The sequence below is a fragment of the Phyllobates terribilis genome, unplaced genomic scaffold (assembly GCF_046119375.1).
Source record: "Phyllobates terribilis strain yellow unplaced genomic scaffold, ASM4611937v1 Scaffold_3__8_contigs__length_932513732, whole genome shotgun sequence".
In the NCBI taxonomy this organism is placed as follows: Eukaryota; Metazoa; Chordata; class Amphibia; order Anura; family Dendrobatidae; genus Phyllobates; species Phyllobates terribilis.
This window is the reverse complement of record NW_027362763.1, coordinates 362,682,312-362,701,392: the sequence shown is the minus strand read 5'-3', so window position 1 is coordinate 362,701,392 and position 19,081 is coordinate 362,682,312. Positions and strand designations below refer to the sequence as shown.

At 40.7% G+C, this 19,081-nt stretch overlaps 1 protein-coding gene across 1 annotated transcript; it reads left to right on the top strand.

Annotated features, from left to right (window-relative positions):
- Positions 1-248: 248 nt before the first annotated feature.
- LOC141258551 (uncharacterized) lies at positions 249-803 on the top strand. Its single transcript, XM_073673529.1, has one exon. It carries the CDS (start codon positions 249-251, stop codon positions 801-803), a length of 555 nt encoding a protein of 184 aa, XP_073529630.1.
- The last annotated feature ends 18,278 nt before the right edge of the window (positions 804-19,081 follow it).

The window sequence follows — 19,081 nt, the reverse complement described above, 5'->3', positions numbered from 1 at the left end:
TCGTTATCCCCTGCCGTTTGATCCCGGAACTCCTAGAAAAAGTACAAAGTGCGAAGATCTTCACTAAGTTAGATTTACGTGGGGCATATAATTTAGTATGTATAAAACCTGGGGATGAGTGGAAGACAGCTTTTCGTACCCGATACGGACACTTTGAGAGTCTAGTGATGCCTTTCGGACTTTGAAATGCTCCAGCTACTTTCCAGCACCTGGCAAATGATATTTTCCAAGACCTGTTGGACCAGTTCATGGTCATTTATCTAGATGATATCCTAATCTTTTCAAACTCTGTGGAGGAACATCAGACGCATGTAAGACAAGTGCTACAATGGTTAAGGGAGAATTCGTTATATATTAAATTAGAAAAATGTGAATTCCATCAAGAAGAGATTCAGTTCTTGGGATACGTCATTTCACCTCAAGGATTACGGATGGATGCTAAGAAAATGCAAGCTATCACCGAGTGGCCTATCCCTAAAAATGTGAAAGAAGTTCAGCATTTTTTGGGGTTCGCCAACTTTTACAGATGTTTTGTCAAGAATTTTTCAGAAATCGTGGCACCCATCACGCAACTAACAAAAAAAGGAGCAAAATTCATCTGGACCCCCCAAGCGCAAGGAGCATTCTTTTGTTTTAAAATGAAATTCACGACGGCTCCCATATTACACCATCCTGACCCTGAATTGGCTTTTATCGTTGAGGTGGATGCTTCAGACTGTGCGGTCGGTGCTATCCTCTCTCAGAGGACAGGGGAAAAGAAGTTGCTGCATCCATGCGCATTTTTCTCACAACTATGTCTTTAGCCGAAAAGAACTATGATGTGGGAAATAAAGAATTGCTCGCCATCATAGCAGCATTCAAAGAGTGGAGACATCATCTCCAAGGGGCTGCACAGCAAATTTTGGTGTTGACCGATCATCGCAATCTAGAGTTTATCAGGTCTGCAAAATGCCTCTCTCCTCGGCAGACCCGTTGGAGTCTGTTTTTGAATCAATTCAATTTTGTAATTTCATACCGACCAGGCTCCCCTAACAAGAAAGCAGACGCATTATCCCGAATGTTTTCAAGTGAGGCTAACCTCGTAACAACACCCAAACCCATTGTGGCAGATACTAAGATCTTGGGAGTAATACATGATGGAGATTTGCTGGAAGATTTGAAAACAGCATACGAAACAGACTTGTTTCTATCACGTCCATCAGGGGACGTGCATCTGTTTTTTAAAAATCAAGTATGGACCGATGGTCGACGGCTATATGTGCCAGAATTTTCCCACGCTGTCAGTGACGTGCATGAGGTGAGCTGAGTTCATTGTACATGAACTCGGCTCATCTAGATGCCATCACCGCCAGACACAGTCACCATGGCTGTGACATTACAGTGAGTGGCAGACAATCCCTGCATGATGTGAAAAAATCCAGTTACGCTTTTGGTGCACGAACAGTTATCGAACATAATCTCGAACAGCCAAATTTTTTGCAAATCGTTTGCGTTTGTTGAACGACTCGAACACCGCCCAAAACAGCTCGAATTTGAGATTGGCGAACAGTTGTAGTCGAACACCGCTCATCTCGACTGCTAACTACAGACCTGTTTCCAATCTTCCCTTTATCTCTAAACTCCTGGAATGCCTGGTCCACTCCCGTCTAATCCGTTATCTCTCAGATAATTCTCTTCTTGACCCTTTACAATCTGGTTTCCGCACTTCATATTCTGCTAAAACTGCCCTCATCGTAGTCTTTAATGATCTACTTACAGCTAAATCTAATGGTCACTACTCCCTGCTGATTCTCCTAGATCTCTCTGAAGCATTTGACACTGTGGATCACCAGCTCCTGCTCACTATGCTCCACTCTATTGGGCTCAAGGAAACTGTTCTATCCTAGTTCTCCTCCTACCTCTCTGACCGGTCCTTCACTGTGTCTTTTGCTGGCTCCTCTTCCTCTCCCCTTCTCCTTTTTGTCGGGGTCTCTCAAGGATCAGTCATAGGCCCCCTTCTTTTCTCCTTATACACCGCTCCTATTGGACAAACAATCAGCAGATTTGGTTTTCACTACCATCTCTATGCTGATGACACCCAATTATACACCTCTTCTCCAGACATCACCCCTGCATTATTACAAAATACCAGTGATTGTCTTTCCGCTGTCTCTAACACTATGTCCCCCCTCTATCTTAAAGTGAATCTGTCAAAAACTGAACTACCCGTATTTCCTCCCTCCACTAACCTAGCTTTGCCCCATATTGCCATTACCGTTTGTGGCTCCACCATTACTCCCCAGCAACAAGCCCGCTGTCTTGGGATCATACTCGATTCAGATCTTTCCTTCACTACTCACATCAAATCACTCACTTGCTTGTGTCATCTACACCTCAAAAACATCTCTAGAATCAGAACTTTTTTTACCTTTGACTCGGCAAAAACTCTTACTGTAGCTCTTATTTATTCTCGTCTGAACTATTGCAACTCTTTACTAATCGGGCTCCCTCTTTCTAAATGTTCCCCTCTCCAATCCGTCCTGAATGCAGCAGCCAGGATCATATTCCTCTCCAACCGATACACCGATGCCTCTTCCCTGTGCCAGTCATTGCACTGGTTGCCCATCCAATGCAGAGTTCAATATAAACTTATCACTCTTACCCACAAAGTTCCCCACGATTCAGCACTGACCTATATCTCCTCCCTCGTCTCAGTCTACCACCCTACCCATGCCCTCCGTTCTGCTAATGACTTAAAACTAAAATCCTCCTTAATCCGAACTTCCCACTCCTGTCTCCAAGATTTCTCATGTGCTGCACCAATTCTTTGGAATGCACTACCCAGGACAATTTGATTAATTCCGAATACCCACAGCTTTAAGCGCCCCCTAAAAACTAATTTCTTTAGACTGGTCTATCGCCTTAACACACTTGTCTAACTGTCCCAGTTTGGCCCATATCAAAAATTTTTTCAAAATCATGTTCATACCATCCATGCACTGATTAGCCTCTGTTTTGTACACATACTGGCTGGCGACCAGTTCCTGTAGTGCTATGTACTTACCCTATTTAGCTTAATTATGGCTGTATTATACAATATTTGTACATTTTACCTTTTCTGTCCCCCTCCTATTTCCTCATAGACTGTAAGCATGCTAGCAGGGCCCTCACTCCTTTTAATATCTGAGTTATGCTTATTTTGTAATGTCTTTTTGTCTGTTCAAGCCCCCCTAAAATTGTAAAGTGCTGCCGAATATGTTGGCACTATAAAAATAAAAATTATTATTAATATTATATTATTAAGGCACTGAATTCATTAAGAGGCGCACACCATTTAATGAATTCAGTGCCTCTTCTGAGGTGTGCTTGCCTCTGTGCGCTGCGCCAGAAATGCTGCTTCAGTCAGTAACTGGAGTAGCATTCCTGATGTACAAAACGCCGGCACTCTTGATGAATTTGACGGTCGGACATGACTATGCCCATCCGGCTCCTCCTTAGCTTTGCTCCTCAGCTTCTCCTTACATTGTAATGTTATGTAATGTTTCCACTACTCGGACAACCCCTTATCAATCAGCTTGCTTTCCGCTCGTAAAATAACAACACTTACACTTACCTCCAGTGCCAGCACCCTTCTAGAGGTGTTGGCAATTGACCTCCTGGGGCTCACATGACATTGCTATGTCACGCAAGCCCTGTGCCCAATCAGCAGTGGCTTCACTCTTTGAAAGAATTAGACATCAAGAGGAAATCAGAGCTGCAGCTGGCCGATCACTTACTCCTGATGTCTGATATGTCTGAAGGTGGGGAGAGTGAAGCTAGCGCTGATTGCGCTCACGTGACATAATGTCATGAGAGAACCAGGAGAGCGAGTGCCAACACCGCAGGAATGGCGCCGGCACCAGAGGTGAGTATAAGTATTGTTATTTTATGGGGACAAACGTGCTGATTGAGAAGGGTTTTCAAAGTAGTGGACAACCCCTTTAATAATTTACAGTACATGGCCTTCACATCTGTGTGCTGTCTGTAATTTCACTGTTCCATAGACTTGGGTCCTTGAAAGCCACGGATAGAACACGTACGTGAAAAACTGACATCTGAATAAGGCCTTATTCTGACCCACTGTATATAATCCTCTAATAGCAAACAATTCCTTTGTTATGTTTTTGTACATCAACGAATAAAGCTGTTTTTAGGTAAACAAAAAAATCCAATATGAGCTGATTGAAAAGCACTCTGTATAATATGTACACGTCAAACAACATAAAACATTCCTATTGTATTTTACTTCTATAATGCAACATGATCCATCCATGTTACTTGATAATTCTGAGTAATATTGACATAGCCGGGTCAGAAGGATGGTTTCTACTTTACAGACAAGCATTTCAAACAATTATTATCTTTTAATGGATATGCTTCGGCTGCCTTCCATTCTGAAACATGAACCCATTTCAGCGCAACCATTTATCTGTTTTAGCACCTTTTAGTCATAAATGACCTGTAACAGAGAAAAACAACACATTAAATTTTCAGACCACTATCTACATACATCTGTCAATGAAAAAAAAATCATACTTTCCATGAGCGGAAAATTGCTATCTCTTCTAACATATATATTTTTCTATTCCAAAAGATACATTGGGGAAATGTGGAGGAAATTGATTTAAATCTAAATTACATAGGAGAATTAATCATTTAATGAAACATCCTGTGATACCCAGCACCAAAACATTGGAATCATATTCTTAAAAGAGTAACCATCAATTTTTTTTTTAATTAATCAATAGTACACGTGAAAATAAGAAACTCTGAAATATGTCTTATTGGAGAAAAAAATGGCTCTTTCTTCATCAAGACTGATTAGTCACAAAAGACATATTTTACCTGTGAATAGAGAGTGAATGCACATTTTCACATTATTATGGTATGACAGCTGCTGTTTATAAAACTCTATGGAGATGGAAGGGGAGAGGAGGAGGGAAGAGATGAAAGACAAACATTTTTCTGCAAGTTCACTTGAAACTACAGTTACACTGGTAGAGCCTGTTTACATGGACACAGGCACAATACAAACGTTGATTAGCACTACCAATCGGTGCTGGGCTGCACAAATCAGCGGTCATTTAATAGCCTGTATTAACGGGTAGACCAAAGAAAACGATGCACACTGAGCAATCTGATTTAGATTACTCAGAGCGCAAAAAACTATGGTTGTTTTCAGCAGTGTGGACTCTCTTTATAAAGGACAATTCATTGCCAAGAACAATAATTATTTGCACTTTGCAAAAGATCATTTCACCTTATGAGTGAGTGTTTTGCTCGTTCACTGGGTGAACATCAGCCTGTTTATACTGCAATATAATCGTGATGCAGTTGCTTTTTTAAGAATGCTCGTTTGTGATTATCTTTCAAATTCAGTTCTAGAGATTTGCTGGCCAAGACAACACCTTAAACTATTAGTCATGTACAGTACTGTGCATAACTTTTAGGCGGGTGTGAGAAAAATGATACACAGTAATAATTCCTTAAAAATAAAAGTGTTAATACTTTATTTTTATTAATTAATAAAATGCTAAGTGAATGAACAAAAGATAAATCTAAATCAAATGAATATTTAGTGTGACTTCCCTTTGCTTTCAAAACAGCACTCATTCTTCTAGGTACACTTGCACACAGGAACTCAACTTGGCAAGACATAATTTTTGAATGAACTCTGAATGGAGATTGTTCTAAGCATCTTGGAGAACTAACTACAGATCTGTTGATGTAGGGTTGTGCAAATCCTTCTGTCTCTTCATGTAATCCCAGATAGACTCAATTATGTTGAGATCAGGGCTCTGTAGGGGCCATTTCATCACTTCCAGGATTCCTTCCTTTTCTTTCGTGTTATAGGTCGTACATCATGGCAAGACTAAGTACAACAATAAGACACAAGGTCTTTTGGAGAAACAACAAGAAATGTATGACATTGAGGACCAGTGTTTGGTCAAGAAAGCGTAGTGCAACAGATAATTACAAGGGATTACATGAAGAGACAAAAAGATCCGCATAATTCTATATCAATAGAAGATTTGTAGTTTGCTTTGTACAGTCATGGCCAAAAGTTTTGAGAATGACACCAAAATTATATTTTCACATGATCTGCTGGCCTCTGGTTTTTATTAGTGTTTGTCTGATGTTTATATCACATACAGAAATATAATTGCAATCATATTATGAGTACCAATAGGTTATATTGACAGTTAGAATGAGTTAATGCAGCAAGTCAATATTTGCAGTGTTGCCCCTTCTTCTTCGGGACCTCTGTAATTCTCCCTGGCATGCTCTCAATCAACTTTTGGACCAAATCCTGACTGATAGCAGTCCATTCTTGCATAATCAATGCTTGCATTTTGCCAGAATTTGTTGGTTTTTGTTTGTCCACCCGTCTCTTGGTGATTGACCACAAGTTCTCAATGGGATTAAGATCTGGGGAGTTTCCAGGCCATGGACCCAAAATCTCTATGTTTTGTTCCATGAGCCATTTAGTTATCACCTTTGCTTTATGGCAAGGTGCTCCATCATGCTGGAAAAGGCATTGTTGGGCGCCAAACTGCTCTTGGACGGTTGGGAGAAGTTGCTCTTGGAGGACATTCTGATACCATTCTTTATTCATGGCTGTGTTTTTAGGCAAGACTGTGAGTGAGCCGATTCCCTTGGCTGAGAAGCAACCCCACACATGAATGGTTTCAGGATGCTTTACAGTTGGCATGAGACAAGACTGGTGGTAGCGCTCACCTCTTCTTCTCCGAATAAGCTGTTTTCCAGATGTCCCAAACAATCGAAAAGGGGATTCATCAGAGAAAATGACTTTGCCCCAGTCCTCAGCAGTCCACTCCCTGTACCTTTTGCAGAATATCAGTCGGTCCCTGATGTTTTTTCTGGAGAGAAGTGGCTTCTTTGCTGCCCTCCTTGAAACCAGCCCTTGCTCAAAGAGTCTCCGCCTCACAGTGCGTGCAGAAGCACTCACACCAGCCTGCTGCCATTCCTGAGCAAGCTCGGCACTGCTGGTAGTCCGATCCCACAGCTGAAACAGTTTTAAGATACGGTCCTGGCACTTGCTGGTCTTTCTTGGGCTCCCTGGAGCCTTTTTGACAACAATGGAAGCTCTCTCCTTGAAGTTCTTGATGATGCGATAGATTGTTGACTGAGGTGCAATCTTTGTAGCTGCGATATTCTTCCCTGTTAGGCCATTTTTGTGCAGTGCAATGATGGCTGCACGTGTTTCTTTAGAGATAACCATGGTTAACTGAAGAGAAACAATGATACCAAGAACCAGCCTCCTTTTAAAGTGTCCAGTGATGTCATTCTTACTTAATCTTGACTGATTGATGGCCAGCCCTGTCCTCATCAACACCCACACCTGTGTTAATGGATCAATCACTAAAACGATGTTAGCTGCTCCTTTTAAGGCAGGACTGCAATGATGTTGAAATGTGTTTTGGGGGTTAAAGTTCATTTTCTGGGCAAATATTGACTTTGCAAGTACAGTAATTGCTGTTAAGCTGATCACTCTTTGACATTCAGGAGTATATGCAAATTGCCATTACAAAAAATGAAGCAGTAAACTTTGGAAAAATTACTATTTGTCTCATTCTCAATACTTTTGGCCATGACTGTACAATGTCTGGAACACCCCACCCTGACGAATGCCTTCAATAATTGTGTGGAAATGTGGAAATGTTTGTAGAACAATTGATGATAGTTTGAAGGCAAATGGTCACACCAAATATTGATTTGATTTAGATTTCTCTAATGTTCATTCATGTTCATAATGTACATTTTATTAAATGATAAAGATAAACTATTATTAACACTTCTATTTTTGAAAGGATTACTATTTAGCAGCATTTTTTCCATAGTACTGTACTTCAAATCATTCCTGAACAAGTTAAACAGAGTGGCAGAGCACTTTCCTGCTGAGAGGCAACTGTCTATTAGGGAAATACGGTTGCCATGAACCACTTGGTACTTGGTCTGCAACATTAGATCAGTTAGAAAAGCATGGAGCATGTATACCCCAGTGTAATAGAAAAATCATAATGAAACCTGTATCATATATAATATTTGCATTTTATTAGAATTATTAAAAAATAAGTTTCAATTATACACACATTTTAATGCTAGTAGATGGTCAAACCAGTGAAGACACAATTATGAGATGACACAACAGGCAATTAGTAGATGTTTGTTTATAAAGAGCTGCCCTTATACTAACATGTACAAAATGTCATTACATATATTAATCATAGCATTAGTAATAAGTATTGATGATGAACATACAAAGGAAAGGAAAAGGAAAAAAGAATTCTACCCAACAGTGCAATAGTGCCATGTGTCAGCCATGTGGCGCTCCTACGTGCTGCACGGAAACACACTATGGTAGTGATGAAAGCAGGAAAAATCCCGTGTAACAGAGCTGTTATGCGTGCACTGCAGGAACGCCATGTAAGTTACATGATATATTTGAAAAGCACTGATGGGAGAAAAATTGCAACATGAGAGCCAAAGAGTAAATGCTTACCCATAAAGTGCAATGTGCCACTGTGCGTCAAAAGTCCCAACGCGCGTTTATGCACCCATAACAGCTCTGTCACTATGTCTTTGGAGTGTGGGAGGAAACCAAAGCAAACACGGGGAAAACATACAAACTCCTTGCAGATGTTGCCCTTTGTGGGATTTTATCAAGAATGTCTCGGTACATTTGTTCATTTATCCTTCCTTCAATCACATGACGTTTGCTAGTGCCTTATGCTGAAAAACAGCCCCAAACATAATGTTCCCACCTCCAAACTTCACTATTGATATGGTGTTTTTGGGGTGAAATTCAGAGCCTTTTGGCCTCCAAACATGGTGTGTATTATGGCATCCAAAGACTTCAATGTTGGTCTCATCTGAGCAGACTACAAACTCCTTGCAGATGTTGCCCTTGGTGGTATTTTAAACCCAAGGCCCCAGTGCTGCAAGGCTGCAGGGCTAACCACTGAGCCACCATGCTGCCCATATGCTCATGACAGATAAAAGCTGTGACACACAGCCAGGATCTGCTTCTATCAGACCAGATGTATATCTATAAGAAAATACAAGTATATGTTATTGCCGTGTCCAGTAAAGTCCTATATAGCAAAATGTAAAAATAATTAACCTGATTGGTAAACACTATAAACAGAAAAAAATTAAAAACTCCAAAATTGCATTATTTTATTCGCCTCAATACCGCAAAAATTTAGCCACTAAAATAATAAAAAAAAACTGGACAAGTTGGGCATGATTGTAATAGTACTGATGAATCATATTGGCAGGAAATTTTTACGCCATCAAAACAATTCCCAAAGAAACAATAATCAGAATTGCGGTTATTCGCAATTTCACCACACTTGATTTTTTTTTCCCGTTTTACAGTACACTATGTGGTAAAATGAATGGCGTCATTCAAAGGTTCAACTCATTCCATGAAAAACAAGCCCTCATATGGCTATTTGGACAGAAAAATAAAAAAGTTATGGCTCTTGGCAGAAGGGAAGGAAAAACCGAAAATGCAAAAATGGAAATTGGCTCTGTCGAGAAGTGATTAATACAATATATTCAAGATTACACAGTGCCATTGACAAAGCCATTGCCAAAAATGGCTGTGGTGTCAAGGAGTTAAACCTTCCAATTATATCATTGTGTATGGCCCTTATATTTTAGCCGATTTTTGTAACTAGTTAAACACAGCGGGTGAAATAAGTATTGAACTCGTCACTAATTTCCTAAGTAAATATACTTCTAAAGGTGCTATTGACATGAAATTCTCATCAGATGTCAGTAACAACCCATTCAATCCTCACAGGCAAAAAAATCAAACCATAGATGCCCATAAATTAAGTTATGTGTAATAATGAGAAATGACACAGGGAAAAAGTATTAAACACGCTTCCTGAAATGTATTTAATACGTCGTACAAAAGCCTTTGTTGGTGATGACAGGTTCAAGATGCCTCCTGTATAAAGAAACTTGTTGCATGCATTGCTCAGCTGTGATTTTGGCCCATTCTTCCACACAAGCACTCTTCAAATCCTGAAGACTCCGTGGGCTTCTTCAATGAACTCTGAACTTTAGTTCCTTCCATAAATTTTCTATTGGATTCAGGTCAGTTGATTGGCTGGGCCATTCTAGCAACTTTATTTTCTTTCTCTGAAACCAGCTGTGTGTTTGGGATCATTGCCTTGCTGAAATGTCCAGCCTTGTTTCATCTTTATCATCTTGGTAGATGGCAGTAGATTTTTATCAAGAATGTCTCAGTATATTTGTCCATTTATCCTTCCTTCAATCATATGAAGTTTGCTAGTGCCTTATGCTGAAAAACAGCCCCACACACGATGTTCCCACCTCCAAACTTCACTTTTGGTATGGTGTTTTTTGGGGTGATATACAGCACCTTTTGGCCTCCAAACTTGGTATGTATTATGGCATCCAAAGACTTCAATTTTGGTCTGATCTGACCAGACTATATTCTCTCAACATTTCACAGTTTGGTCTTAATGTTGTTAAGCAAACTTTTAATGCGCTTGAACATGCTTCTTGCTCAGCAATTGGCTCTTGTGTGGTGATCGTGCATACAGGCCATGGAGGTTGAGTGCATTACATACAGTTTTCTTTGAAACAATTATACCTGCTGATTCCAGGTATATCTGTAGCTCTCCACAGTTGTTCCTTGACTTTTGGACAACTCTTCTCACAATTTTTTTTACTCCACTGTGTGAAATCTTGTGGGGAGCACCTGTTCGTGGCCTGTTTATGGTGAAATGATGTTCTTTGCATTTCCAGATTATGGCCCCAACAGTGGACCACACAGGAACCTTCAGTAGTTTAGAAATTCTTCTGTAACCAATGCCATCAGTATCTTTTGCAACAATAAGGTTGCGAAGGTCTTGAGACAGCTCATTGGTTTTACCTATCATGAGATGTTTCTTGTCTGGCAACTTGGTAATGAAACACCTTTTTATAGGCCATCAGTTGAACCAGCTGATGTTATTTTTCGCTAAGTGGCAGCATTGCTTTCTAATTGCTGATAGATTTCAGCTCATGTCATGACTTTCCATGACTTTTTGCACCTCTCTTTTGTCATGGGGTCAATACTTTTCCCTGTGTCATTTCTCATTATTACACATAACTTAATTTATGGACAAGTATGGTTTGATTTATTTGCCTGTGTGGGTTAGAGGTGTTACCGACATTTGGTGAGAATTTCATATCAATAGCACCTTTAGAAATATATTTACTTAGAAAATTGGTGACATGTTCAATACTTATTTCTCCCGCTGTATATTGTAGCCTTAACACATCAAGCAAATGCTTTTTATTCCCCCTTTTTACACCTCTGATCACTTAAAGTTTGTATATGAACCTCTCCTTTCTTTACAACAGACAACATGTTTAGAAACTTCGAATACTGCATGGTCCCATAAGATGTCAAAATGCTCCACTGTTATCGCAATGCATTTTTCATGCAAAAGTATTATTGTAGAAAAACAATATTTTGTATGTTAAACTGGGGATTTCCAAATAAGAAAAACTAAAGGATATAGTATAGGTTTAATCATAAAGGATACATTTTTCGTAAGGAGCTATTGTGGTCTTCTGCAGTGATATGTATTAGTAAAAGGCAGACACATGTTTTGAGTAACAGTCATCAAGTTAAGGCATTAAAAGCAAACAGTGAAATAAGCATTGGCGCACACCAATGTGTTGACAGCAAAACAAAGCCAACAGCATAAATCGACAAAGAAGCTGGTTATTTGAAGTGTGAGGTGTACTCTGCCCTGTGATAATCCTGGTACGCATGATGAATAATATGACTTTGTGCCAAGTGGCTAAGCCTTGTTTAATTTCCTGAGAAAGCTTTTAAAGATCTATGGATTGATTTTTCTTTTCTTTTTCTTTTTGAACTTAATCACGTCTTTACTGACCATCTGCCCATTATTTTTAGTCATCTACATTAGATGCAAATGTGATATAGGACAATTTTATAAACTTCTGTATAAAAGAAAAAATATTACTATCAGAATAGGTTCATAGTGAGTCAAAGTCATAAAGATGGAGCCTTTTCTGACATGAATATTCCATGATAATGATTTAAAAATATATCCAAAAAAAAAAAAAAAAAGTGTTAAAAAAAGGTAAAATGATAAAAAATATTCACCTCTACAGGCTAGATAACCTAGTCGTACTATATAAGAAAACAGAGCAGCTTCAATAGTATTGGAGGCAACATTTTAAAATTGAATTGTTGAAATCAGATCCCCAACATCCTTTCCCAAAAACTTTAACTTACAGGCATACATTTATCTGGTGACTTTTAACAGGGCAAAACAATGTTCACCCTGTTAGGAAAGAAAAGGCTTTGCTGAGAAGGATGATGTGCTTTTAGAAATTCATTTATCATTTCTTGGTTAATAGCAAGGGAGACAAAAGAATGCATCAATTTCAGTGAAGGAAGTATTTCATTATTTTTCTAAGTTAATGTGTTATTAATGATATGGTAGAGTTGGAAGCCGGTGAGAACAGTCCACTAAGCCGGGAGAGCTAAAGTAGAAGTACACTCATGAACATTCCATCTGGATAAGCTGGCACGCCATTACATTGCTAAGGAAATAGTAGAAGTGTCTTTCTTTTAATGTACAGTACACAAGTAAGCTATTCTTCCCCCCTTAACTGATTTATTCCCTGAATTGTCTTCATATCCATCATATTATTTATAATAATGGGTTAATTCAGTCATTAGAAAACTTAGTGTCTCAATGTGTATCATTTATCTAATAAAAAGGACCTTTTTTCCTCTTATTTGTAAATACAAGGAAAATTTTTAATTTTTAGGCTGGGGCTTCACAGCAATATGTGGCTAGGTTAATGCAAGATAAGTTACCAGTAGCATTGTTCATTGTCTGGACCTAGGGACTAGTGTTGAGTAGAGATGAGCGTTGTTCTACTCGAACTGTTCGCCAATCTCAAATTCGAGCTGTTTTGGGCGGTGTTCGAGCCGTTCGGCGAACACGAACAATTTGAGAAAAATTCGGCTGTTCGAGGTTATGTTCGATAACTGTTCGTGCACCAAAATCATAACTGGATTTTTTCTCAGTAATGATGAAAATTAATGTTAATACGCAGTTTGAGTGTATAGCGGGGTGGGGGGAGGTGCAGGGGATGGATCTCTGCAGGAATAATGAAGATCTCCATTTTTTTTTCTCTTTCCCGCATTTGCAGTGGGGAGGTGCAGTCTGTCAGCCTATCAGCAGCGCACACACGGAGCGAACTGCTGTTTTTCACACAAGCAAGGGCATGTGTCATTGGCAGTGTATGTCACATGTCCTTGCCCTATAAGACCAAGCCATTTTCCCCGTCGCCACCATTTTCTCACTGCTGCAGCTGCGTGTTAGACGGCACCGCTGTTGCTGTGTGCGCTATACCTTGTTAATTTCAAGCCAATTTTCGCACAAATCTACAGATAGCTTGGAAGTAGGGAATAGTTGTGATTGCAGTCCTTTTAAGGACTAGGTTACAGCATTTCCTACGACTTTTATCAGGCAGGTCTGTGCTCTTAAATAGATAGATTGTGGGAGTAAAGACTAATTGTAATTGCAGTCCTTTTCAGGACTAGGTTACATCAGTTCCTATCAGTTTTTGCCAGGCAGGTCTGTGCCAGTGCTGTGCAAGTTTTTTTCACAGCATTTGGCTGAATCTAGCAAAGCTAATCCTTTTTGGCCTATTGCAGAGTGTGTTAGTCAATGGAGTAGCCTATCTGTGTTGCAAGATATACCACCTGTGTATAGAATACCAATTTTTTTAATGCACTTAGTGAAGTAAAATCTTTTGGGCATAGCATCATTCTATTAGTCCATCTATACTGACCTCCATCAGGTTGCAAATTGAATATAATTTTTTTCTGCATCTAGCTCTGAAAAAATATTTGGGCTTCTAGCAGTGTGTGGGACTTGTTCTATTAGTCCATCTATACTGACCTCCATCAGGTTGCAAACTGAATATAATTTTTTTCTGCATCTAGCTCTGAAAAAATATTTGGCCTTCTAGCAGTGTGTGGGACTTTCTCTATTAGTCCATCTATACTGACCTCCATCAGGTTGCAAATTAAAAATATTTTTTAATCTGCATCTAGATCTGAAAAAATATTTGGCCTTCTAGCAGTGTGTGGGACTTTCTCTATTAGTCCATCTATACTGACCTCCATCAGGTTGCAAATTAAAAATAATTTTTATCTGCATCTACCTCTGAAAAAATATTTGGGCTTCTAGCTGTGTGTGGGAATTGTTCTATTAGTCCATCTATACTGACCTCCATCAGGTTGCAAACTGAATATAATTTTTTTCTGCATCTAGCTCTGAAAAAATATTTGGCCTTCTAGCAGTGTGTGGGACTTTCTCTATTAGTCCATCTATACTGACCTCCATCAGGTTGCAAACTGAATATATTTTTTTTCTGCATCTACCTCTGAAAAAATATTGGGCTTCTAGCTGTGTGTGGGACTTGTTCTAGTAATCCATCTATACAGACCTCCATCAGGTTGCAAACTGAATATATATTTTTTCTGCATCTACCTCTGAAAAAATATTGGGCTTCTAGCTGTGTGTGGGACTTGTTCTATTAATCCATATATACAGACCTCCATCAGGTTGCAAACTGAATATAATTTTTTTCTGCATCTAGCTCTGAAAAAATAGTTGGCCTTCTAGCAGTGTGTGGGACTTTCTCTATTAGTCCATCTATACTGACCTCCATCAGGTTGCAAATTAAAAATATTTTTTATCTGCATCTAGCTCTGAAAAAATATTTGGCCTTCTAGCAGTGTGTGAGACTTTCTCTATTAGTCCATCTATACTGACCTCCATCAGGTTGCAAATTAAAAATAATTTTTATCTGCATCTACCTCTGAAAAAATATTTGGGCTTCTAGCTGTGTGTGGGACTTGTTCTTTTAGTCCATCTATACTGACCTCCATCAGGTTGCAAACTGAATATATTTTTTTTCTGCATCTAGCTCTGAAAAAATATTTGGCCTTCTAGTAGTGTGTGGGACTTTCTCTATTAGTCCATCTATACTGACCTCCATCAGGTTGCAAATTAAAAATAATTTTTATCTGCATCTAGCTCTGAAAAAATATTTGGCCTTCTAGCAGTGTGTTGGACTTTCTCTATTAGTCCATCTATACTGACCTCCATCAGGTTGCAAATTAAAAATAATTTTTATCTGCATCTACCTCTGAAAAAATATTTGGGCTTCTAGCTGTGTGTGGGACTTGTTCTATTAGTCCATCTATACTGACCTCCATCAGGTTGCAAACTGAATATAATTTTTTTCTGCATCTAGCTCTGAAAAAATATTTGGCCTTCTAGCAGTGTGTGGGACTTTCTCTATTAGTCCATCTATACTGACCTCCATCAGGTTGCAAATTAAAAATAATTTTTATCTGCATCTAGCTCTGAAAAAATATTTGGCCTTCTAGCAGTGTGTGGGACTTTCTCTATTAGTCCATCTATACTGACCTCTATCAGGTTGCAAATTAAAAATAATTTTTATCTGCATCTAGCTCTGAAAAAATATTTGGCCTTCTAGCAGCGTGTGGGACTTTCTCTATTAGTCCATCTATACTGACCTCCATCAGGTTGCAAATTAAAAATAATTTTTATCTGCATCTACCTCTGAAAAAATATTTGGGCTTCTAGCTGTGTGTTGGACTTGTTCTATTAGTCCATCTATACTGACCTCCATCAGGTTGCAAACTGAATATAATTTTTTTCTGCATCTAGCTCTGAAAAAATATTTGGCCTTCTAGCAGTGTGTGGGACTTTCTCTATTAGTCCATCTATACTGACCTCCATCAGGTTGCAAATTAAAAATAGTTTTTTTTCTGCATCTACCTCTGAAAAAATATTGGGCTTCTAGCTGTGTGTGGGACTTGTTCTATTAATCCATCTATACAGACCTCCATCAGGTTGCAAACTGAATATAATTTTTTTCTGCATCTACCTCTGAAAAAATATTTGGGCTTCTAGCTGTGTGTGGGACTTGTTCTATTAGTCCATCTATTCAGGTTGCAAACTGAATATAATTTTTTTCTGCATCTAGCTCTGAAAAAAATATTTGGCCTCCTAGCAGTGTGTGGGACTTGTTCTATTAGTCCAGCTATACTGACCTCCATCAGGTTGCAAATTCAAAATAATTTTTTGTCTGCATCTAGCTCTGAAAAAATATTTGGCCTTCTAGCAGTCTGTGGGACTTTCTCTATTAGTCCATCTATACTGACCTCCATCAGGTTGCAAACTGAATATATTTTTTTTCTGCATCTACCTCTGAAAAAATATTTGGGCTTCTAGCTGTGTGTGGGATTTGTTCTATTAGTCCATCTATACTGACCTCCATCAAGTTGCAAATCGAATATAATTTTTTTCTCCATCTAACCCAGCCAATAGTTTTGGCCTAATACCACAGTTTGGCCACTCAGCTCTGCTCGGTTCCCATCCATTGTTTTTTTGTGCAAACAACTCCAGAGTTGTGAATTAGTTAACCACCAAAATGAGTGGAAAAAGGCCTGCTGCTGGTGGAAAGGGGAATAGGCGTGTTGGGAAGGGGAAAAAAGGTTGTGTCCGTGGGGTAGGTGTTAAAGCAACAGTAACATCTGCAGAAGAAAGACCATCTTCCAGCCAAACTAAAATGTCTACTTCTTTTAGCGGACAATGTGATAAGATCCCTTTCATACGGCCACGCCAATCGCTACAAATTCCAGATGAGGCACAAAAACAGCAGGTGCTTCAACGGATATCAAGTGCTCCTTTAAGTGGGCTCTCCTCCACATCAACTTCAACATCACAAATACTCCAGTCCTCAAAGGTGTCACCCCAATCGCACTTGCTTCCTCACAGCTCCCAAATCTCCAGCTGCCCGTCTGAGTATGAGGTAGAACAGATGGTTGAGTCTGCAGAGCTGTTTACTCATACTATAGTCTGGGAATCAGAGGTCGACTCCAGCGCTTCTGTGAATCCAGACGAGGAAATGATCTGCACTGATGCCCAGAATCTTTATGAGTCGGATCCAGGACCAGACGCAGAAGGTTCTGAGCATAATGTAGACCCTCATTCCCAAACTGTAGCTCCTGTTGGTGGAGACAATGAGGAAGACGATGATAAGACTCAAATACCTGATTGGAGCGACAACTTTAGTTTTTTGTCAGGGCAGGAACAGGTTGGCTCTGAGGACGACGGGTGTGATAACGCACAGGGTGATGATGATGAGGTTGGAGATCCCACTTACTGTCAACCCACAGTCAGCCAAGAGATGAGGTCAGCAGAGGAGGTGGAGGAAGATGCTAGTGACGACGAGGTCAGGTTGCGCCTTCCTGGACAGAGACGTATTACTGGAAGCACGTCAACAACTGCATCCTCAAACACAACTCTGCCTCTCACCACAAGTCGTGGTGGCTCTTCAGGTCGCATGGGTGCTAAGCCTTGCATAGCCTGGGCATTTTTTCAGATCGATAAAGATGACCCAACTCGTGTTATCTGTAACATTTGTCAGCAAAAGCTAAGTAGAGGCCAAAAAATACATAGTTTGAGTACTTCATGCATGAACCGGCACATGGACATGAAGCATAAGTTGCAGTGGGAAGCTCAGTGTGCTACAATGCGGCCTAGCCGGCCGGGCCAACCACCGTCTGCCATATCTTGTGCATCCGCGGCCTCTTCATCCTCTGTGACTGGGGGGACAGCAGTCACACCTGTTTTGGGGCGCAGACCTGCCACCTCTTTACCCGCAACAGCCAGCGTGATTGGCAGGTCATCATTTTCTTTGGAGGTGGTAACACCAGCTGGTGTTGAGCGCTGTCCGACATCGATAGCACCACCTTTGGATCAAGGCAACCTAACATGTCCGCCTGCATCTTCCTCACAGACCGGCAGTTTGCCGGGGACACCCTTATCAACCCCGTCTAAGCACAATAGCCAGCCCTCGGTCCCTCAGATGTGGACAAGTAAAAGACCATTTCCTCCTAGCCATGAGAAAGCTAAGAGGTTGAATTTCACCATCTGCAAGCTCTTGGCTACAGAAATGCTGCCTTTCCGCCTGGTGGACACAGAGGATTTTCGAGACCTTATGTCCGTCGCAGTGCCCCAGTACCAGATGCCCAGTCGGCACTACTTCTCAAAGAAAGGTGTGCCTGCGCTCCACCAGCATGTCGCACACAACATCACCGCTTCTTTGAGAAACTCTGTGTGTGACAGGGTGCATTTCACCACAGACACTTGGACGAGTAGGCATGGACAAGGGCGTTACATGTCGCTGACTGGGCACTGGGTAACTATGGTGACAGCAGGACAAGGGGCTGCTGTCCAAGTCTTGCCGTCCCCACGAGTTGTGCGTCAATCCTCTTCATGTCAAAGTTCCTCCACTGCTTCTGCCTCCTCAACCTCCTCTCGGTCTTCCACCTGCACCCAAAGCCTGTCTGGTCATGCCACAAGCTTTCTAACTGCGCAGAAGGGATCCTGCACACCTCCTTACTATGCTGGCAGTAGGGCTCAACGTCATCAGGCGGTTTTTACTTTGAAATGTCTGGGAAATGTGAGTCACACAGCTGGGGAGTTGTGGTCAGCTCTGGAGAACCAATTTCATGAATGGTTGTCTCCACTGGACCTGAAACCAGGGAAGGCCGTGTGCGACAATGCTGCAAACCTGGGTGCGGCCCTTCGCCGGGGCAATGTCACACACGTGCCTTGTATGGCTCACGTGTTGAACCTGGTTGTCCAGCAATTTTTAGCCCACTATCCCAGACTAGATGGCTTTCTGCAGAGGGCACGGTCGCTGTGTGCTCACTTCCGCCGTTCGCATCCCGCAGCTCAGCGACTTACATCTCTACAGAAGTCGTTGGGCCTGCCACTTCACCGGCTAAAATGCGATGTGCCTACCCGGTGGAATTCAACTCTGCACATGTTGCAGCGACTGTGGCAGCACCGACAAGCCTTGGTGCAATACGTTCTGACGTATAGCCTGGGCCAACGAGATCCAGAGGTGGGGCAAA